We start from the raw sequence: 6,992 nt of genomic DNA, 5'->3' as shown, positions 1-6,992 counted from the left end.
GCCATCTAACTCCTGACTCGGGATGCTCTCCGCTCTCTTCCATCTCCTCTGCCTAGGAGTGGGCTAGAGAGGGTCTGGCCCAGGAACAACAGACTCATGAACCAAGTCCATGGAAGAGTAACTCACCACCTCATGAACCCCATTCTCCCTCTTCCCTACCCTGGGGCCAGTCCCACCAGGGAAGGATGGTATCTGGTTCAGATTTTCTTAGGGACTGTTTAAACCTAATCTAAATGTAGCAAGTGGCTGCGGAAGGCAGCCCTCCGCTAATGATACTTGCTTTGTGATCCATTAAAAAACAGACACCCCCCCCCCCCCCAAACGAGGGTTTAAACCCGACAGGGAGTTGCCAGGCAGTACCTGTCATAGGCCTGATGGGCAATAGAAATATCAGAACTACAACTCCATGCATGCAGTGGGGCAAAGTCAAGTCTGGCTCAGCTTGTTCGGCCAACCTGGGAACCCTCCCAGCCCGCCTTCACCAGTGACCCTGGTAGGTGTGTGTGTGTGTCAGAGTTTCACTCCCTCCTCCCCCCCTGGGTGCTGCAGTTCGGTTTCTTTTCCTGCTTGGGGCTCCAGCCTTTACCTGTCACACGGGGGAAGGGGAGGGACTTCACGTAGGGGCTAATCTCGTGTGATCGGGAGGCGAGAGCCACACCTTGAAACTACCTGAGAGAGAGAGAGGGAGGAGGAAAACAGCCACAACAAAGAGGCAGAAAAGGGTCGAGCCTGCAGAGGAAAGCAGTGTCCCGGTCCGGAGATCGAGAGGAGGGGAGAGAGCGTGCTGGCGCCACCTGAGGAGTTTGTTCCCTTAAGTTTCACCTGGCTCGGCGCGATGGAGGAAGCCGGAAGGTGAAGGCGAGCTGAAAGCAGAAGCAGAGGCCGGATCCTTGCCAACAGAAGCAGAGCCGTCAGCAGCCGGAGAGAAAAAGTCCCGTCCCCGCGAACTTCAACGCCCTACCGAGTTGGGGGGGGAAGGAAAAGGATGAAGAACTCTGACTCGGGCCTGAAATACAACTCCAGGACTGAGGTGAGCGGCTCCCTTCCAGCCCCCCCAGCGGGGTTCGGAGGCCGGAATCGGGAGAGGCAGGGAGGGCGGGCTTCTTGGCTGGGCAGAAATATTAGGGCAGCAAATTGCAGGAAGTATTGGCCAGCCCGAAAAAGATCGCCACCTAGAGCCATCTGGCAGGTGGCAGGAGATCGGCACCGGCGGGGGGACCCGCTGGAGCAGGAGTGCGCGCTCCCAGCTGGACTTTGCGCAGGTTTCCCGATCTCACCAGCGCTCGCTGCTTACTGCTGGCTTTCCGGCCCATAAGGCGGTTTGCTGGGGCCGGTGGTGAGAGGGAATGGATTACTTTTTGTCTCGTTTTTTTTTTTTCCTACAAGCTTTGTTTTGGTGAAATAAAGTTCCGGGGCAATCGTCTCTTAACTGGTAAAGACTTCCAAGTAAAGCCTCAAGGAATTTAAATCTTAAGAGCCTGCGACTCAGCTAAGGAAGCAGGACACAATGGGGGCGTGGAAGGCAAGGTAGGCAGGGGCCAGGGGAGGGGCAGGTAGAAAAGGGTGGGCGGCCCTTCCTTTTCTGCCAGGCACAGAGCAGCTTCATCTTCCCTTGTGCAGCATTGAAAACATAGTAGCGTTTTGCGGTTCAGGTGGCTGAGTAAGTTTAAGGTTCTGTTCTGGCCAGGCCCATGCTGGGGCTCTGCACTTTTCTGCCAGGCTGGGGCAGCATTTAGAAACAATTGTAGCGTTTTGCAGTTCATGTGAAGGAGGAAGCTTAAGAGGAGGAAGCTTAAGACTCAGGAGGGGGAGGGGGGAGTTCGGCAGAAGCAACATTGAATACATTTGAGGAGCGCAGTGGTTAATGTTCCTGCCAGGCATGGCAGGGCTGGGAGCAACCGGTACAGCATTTCAGCTTTTAACTTTTGTGTGGGGGCTTAGTCTTTCCTGAATCAGCCTCGGGAAAAACAGGGCACTCCCCTTTCTTTCTGCTCGGCACAGCATGGGGTGCAGCCAGTCCACTAGCACAGCCGGCAGAATTTTTCCCTTTAGTTTCACTTTGGAAATCAGGTAGCCAGGCATGGTGTTCTTTCCTCCTTGCTTGCTTTATTTATTTATTTATTTATTTAGAATTTTTTTTTTTATATACTGACAACCATTTGCACATCGTTTTGGTTTACAAGTAACTTAAAACTTTACAGGGCACAATAACTATATATACAAGAACTTACAACTAATACAGAAATAGAGTAACAATTTACAGGTTTGATGGCAATTTACAATGGCTATACATTTACTATATATATATATATATATATATATATATATATTTATTTTTTTTTCCTAGCGTGTAGCAGCTGCTCCTATGGAGTCAGAAATTGCAGAGGAGAACTTTGAGAATTTTTTTTTTTTAATTTGTTTATTAAGATTGTCTCAGTTGGTACAACTCACACATTTCCAGAAGTATAAACATAACTATATATCATTATCTTAAAGTACAGAAAATAGTACATTATTCTGAACCCAGATGTTCTATATCGTGTTACCCAAACACAACAATCTAACACATTTTTCCTCTTTTTATTCTCACAATCACTCATTCAACTGAATTCAACCCTCACTCATACCTTACATACATGACCACAGCAATGCGTGAAGTCTTGTTCATACTCAGGTTTTACCTTATATAGCAGTAAATTAAATTACGCCAGAAAAATAATTCCTTCAGATATTTTCAACCTTTTCCCAATTCTGAATATATGGATCATTTATATTTGTTCTTTTGTTACTTTGCTGCTCAGTGAATTTCTTTTTCCCATTACTGTACATTTTTCATTAATATCTTCCAGCTTTAGCTGGAGCCTGCAGCTTGCTGGTGAACCGAGCTGAACAGTTAAGCAAAGGCATTTAATTCTATATCCTTAAAGGGCCAGCGGTCCTGTATTTATTATTATACATTTAATTGTATTATTATTGCTTATGTTTAAGGGCCAGCGGCCCTCATCTGTGTAACTTTTATTGCATCTAAAGTATTTGCTTATAGGGCCAGCGGCCCCATGGTAATTGTCTTTTCCGCTTATTTATTACTATTTATGGCATCTAAAAGGCTGGCAGCCTGCCATACTATAGGGCCAGAGGCCCTGGTGTAATGTTAAATTCACTACAGTTCTAATTAATTTATTGCATCTAGAAGATATAAACTTATATATTTATATATAAATAATCGGGTAATTAAAGACTAGCGGCAATATATGTCCACCATTCACCCAGTTTGTTAAATCCAGGTAATTTTAAATTGCTGTTGCCCCTTGCAAAAGGCCATATGTACTTAAATTTATTTCAGCTAGAAGTGTTTTGTTATAGGGCCAGCAGCCCCATGGTAATGTCCCCTGTTACATTACTAATTAGTATTTAGGGCAGCTAAAAAGGCTAGTGGCCTGTTTATTCTTTTAAGGCCAAGGGCCCTGGTGTAATGGGTATTTGCATTCTTAGATATGGGTTTGGTATTTCAAGGATTAGCAATACATAGGTATATATGTTTAAAGGTATTATTAAATAGCCATCTGGTATTATTAAATAGCCATCTCATATCGCATGTATAGCATATACCGATTTCCCCCCCCCCCCCCTGTTGTATGAGGTATCATTTATATTATTTATTTATTTATTTATTTAGGGCAGGGGGGGGGGGTAAAACCAAAAGGCAGTAGGAAGGATAGAGAAAACAAGAAAGTCATAACCAGAGAAAACAATTTACAATGAATGTCTCCTTAAAATAAGGAGAGGGCGGTCACCTGAATGGGGGGGGGGGGGACTACGGGGGGGGGGGGGGGGGGGGGGGGGGGGGGGGGAAGGGAAAAAAGTTATTCTGTGTAGGCATGGTTGAACAGAAGTGTTTTTAGTTTCTTTTTGAATTTAGTTGCACAAGGTATTATAATTACTAGCGTCCTAAAAGAACAAAGGCCACAGCAGTGCAGTGCACATTATGTGTTTAAAGGGCTAGCGGCCTGTTTGCAGTGCATGTCTTTGTATGCTGGGGTGCCAGCACATGGCAGCAGCCATTGTTTTTTTTGGGGGGGGGGGGCAGCACATGGCAACAGCCATTATGCCGGTGATCATTTTGGGGACTGCACTTGGAACACAGGGTGGCAGCCAGGTTGGGGAGCAGGGTTTGTCGGCTGCCATTTAAGTCATCTGGGCCACATGGCTGCGGCCATATTACCGAGGATACAAACAGCAGGGGTTTAAAAAAAAAAAAAGGTTTATCGATTAATTGTAGCTTTGCAATGCAGTAATTGTCAGTTGGGGATGGTGTCTACAAGTCAGCAGCGGCAGAAGGGTCCTCGGCACATCAACAGGCCCTCCTCGGGGTAGCAGGCTCAAAAGGTTCAGCGGTGAGAGAGACCGAGGTTAAGAACAGGATCATCAAGCCAAAAGCGAGCAAGCAGACCGCAGGGCAGTGCAGGCGCAAAAAGCAGGGGGTATCAAATACTGCAGCACCAGCTGTGACACGGATCAGTGCCTGTTAGAAATTAAAGAGCACGCAGCTGCGCATGGAATGGAGTGGGTAAGGCAGCGCATGGTGGGGTCTCCCCCTTCATCGTCTCACGGACGGGGCAAAGGTGCTTCATCAGGAGAGCCCGAGTGCTCACCAGGAGACGACCTAGTGCAGGATATAACAGCGCTCTCCTCAGCTCCGCAGGGTCGGTGGTCAGCGTTACGCAAGAGGAATGCCAAATCACAGCAGCTAGGGGCATTAGCGGACAAGGAAAGGCGTCCTGTGGGCCCCAGAAAAGCTATTAATTGGCCCTGATGCGTCACTGGGGCTTCCATGACTGTCTTAGGTTGCGGGGAAGCTTTGCCGGCCCCCGACCCATTGGCTACAGCTTCCACGGCTCCTAGCACAGAGGCTACTTCATATGACAGGGGACGAGGTAAGCCTTCGAATTGTGATACTTTATAGTCATCTGATTGCAGTGATACCAATAGGGTGTTAGCCGAGTCGCTTTGCTTTTGTTCTGTTCCTCATAAGAGGGAAGAATGTGAGGCAAAGAGGTTCAGCAGCAGTAGTCTGGGGTTCTCATCCTGTGGATGAGCATGAGAGTAGTGGGCAAGTGGTTACTGAGGCAGAAAGGATCCCTACTACTCAGGCTACCCCTTGCCTGTCAACCCTACCCTCGACTCCGGTGCTGCAATCAACAGTTAACAGTTTGCCAGCCTTAGTTCACACTCCTCAGGTCGCCAGTAGACGTCAATCCTTCCCTTAGCCCCCCGCCAGTTTGGCTTCTCAAAATCCAGCGCCACAAGTAGCGAGCGGTGTTTGTTTTATGTGGGGTCACATCCTTAGCCCACAGTGTGCCAGCATCAATTAAAGAAAAAATATGGAAGCGGGATTATATTGATATATTTTTCACTCCTTATTACTGATATGGAAGTTGAGCCAGAGAAAGGGGGATCAAGTGAGGTGAAAGAAAAGAGACCCAAAGTGGGCAAGAACATTCAGAATTGGATCAGGGCTTTCCACATTTTCATGACCGGGATTGTGGAACGCGAGCCTGAACATTCCCCTTTCCTCATAAGATACATGGACACCATCATGATAGCACAGAGGCGGGGAGGTTGGACTTGGCTGAACTACGACATTTGTTTTCGGAAAAACATGGCCCAAAACCCCGCCGTCTCTTGGCAGCACAGATTGAATGACCTGTAGTTGGATGAGATGACTTTACAGAAGTCCTCATGGGCGGATAGAGTGGTTCCATCAATACAGTTATTTGAGAGAGAGGGGCTCATTCATGAGAGAGAGGTTCATTTCAGGGTGCGGGGAGGCGAGACACATGCAAACAGTTCAACGCTGGTCACTGCACGTGGAAAACTGTAAGTTCAAACACATTTGCTCCACCTGCGGTTTCAGTTCATACCCGGCCATTCAGTGTCGCACCTCCAGAGATCACAGACAATTTTCAGCAGCAGCAGGGGGGACGCCCGGCTGAGTTCACAGGCCCCAACCCCGGTCAGCGTTGAGGCAATGCGCCCATGGCTTGATCGCTATCCTTACCAGGACGAGGCTGAGCGGATTTATTTTGGCTTCATGCACGGCTTCATGGATCCCTAGTCAAATTATAGCCCCTATTATGCTGGAACCCCCTCCAAGCAATGCCCGTTCAATAGCGATGCATGAGGAGCAGGCAAGGAAAAAAGTGCAAGCTGAATTAGCTTTAGGCAGGATAGCGGGCCCCTTCCCTTATCCGCCTTCGCCAAATTTGGTATTATCCCCCTTCGCCAAATTTGGTATTATCCCCCTGGGTATGGTTCCCTAAAAAGAGCCGGGACGCTTCCGGCTGATACATAACCTGTCTTCCCGCCTGGTAATTCGGGCATCAACCAAATTGTCCCTCATTATGTGCGGTGTTGTACTCCTCATCTGACGCGGCAATTCAGATGATCAAGGAGGCAGGATCCAGCGTGCACATGGCTAAGGTAGACATAGAGTCTGCATTTCGCCTTCTGCCGGTGCACCCGGACTCCTCCCACTTGCTGGGTTTTCATTTCAAGGGGCAGTTTTATATTGACAGCTGCATACCGATGGGCTGTTCAATCTCTGGCGCATTGTTTGAATTATTCAGTTCATTTTGCATTGGGTAATTGAACAGCATGCAGATAGTGCACTACCTCGATTTCCTTTTGGTGGGGAGGAATGGCGCTGACTGCTTTAACCTACTGGTCATTGCAAAAAAGTCACTTCGGTGTCCCGTTAGCTGAAGAGAAAACGGAGGGACCAGCTACCACAATTACCTCCCTCGGGATTGAGCTGGATGCGGTGGCCCAGCGGTCCAGGTTGCCTGAGGATAAAGTGTTTAAGCTTAGGGAGGCAATCTCTGAAATGCGCTGCCTTAAGAAGGCCACCTTGAGGCAGTTCCAGTCCCTGATCGGGTTACTTACCTTCGCTTCAAGGGTGATTCCTATGGGCAGGGCCTTTTTTACACAGGTTA

At 48.1% G+C, this 6,992-nt stretch overlaps 1 protein-coding gene across 3 annotated transcripts in view; it reads left to right on the top strand.

Moving 5' to 3' along the window:
* Nucleotides 1–610: 610 nt before the first annotated feature.
* ST14 (suppression of tumorigenicity 14) overlaps nt 611–6,992 on the top strand; it is a 95,464-nt gene continuing 89,082 nt past the window's right edge. The window contains exon 1 of one of the 3 annotated variants that reach the window (XM_029572791.1): nt 611–1,030. In XM_029572791.1, the coding sequence (XP_029428651.1) occupies nt 986–1,030 (45 nt within the window). In that variant the 5' untranslated portion in view covers nt 611–985. Of the gene's footprint in view, nt 1,031–1,577; nt 1,661–1,771; nt 1,902–6,992 lie in introns of those variants that run through there. The other 2 variants (XM_029572792.1, XM_029572793.1) reach the window with 2 other exon arrangements.

Source organism: Rhinatrema bivittatum, chromosome 12 (genome assembly GCF_901001135.1).
Source record: "Rhinatrema bivittatum chromosome 12, aRhiBiv1.1, whole genome shotgun sequence".
In the NCBI taxonomy this organism is placed as follows: Eukaryota; Metazoa; Chordata; class Amphibia; order Gymnophiona; family Rhinatrematidae; genus Rhinatrema; species Rhinatrema bivittatum.
This window is presented reverse-complemented; position numbering and strand designations above follow the sequence as displayed.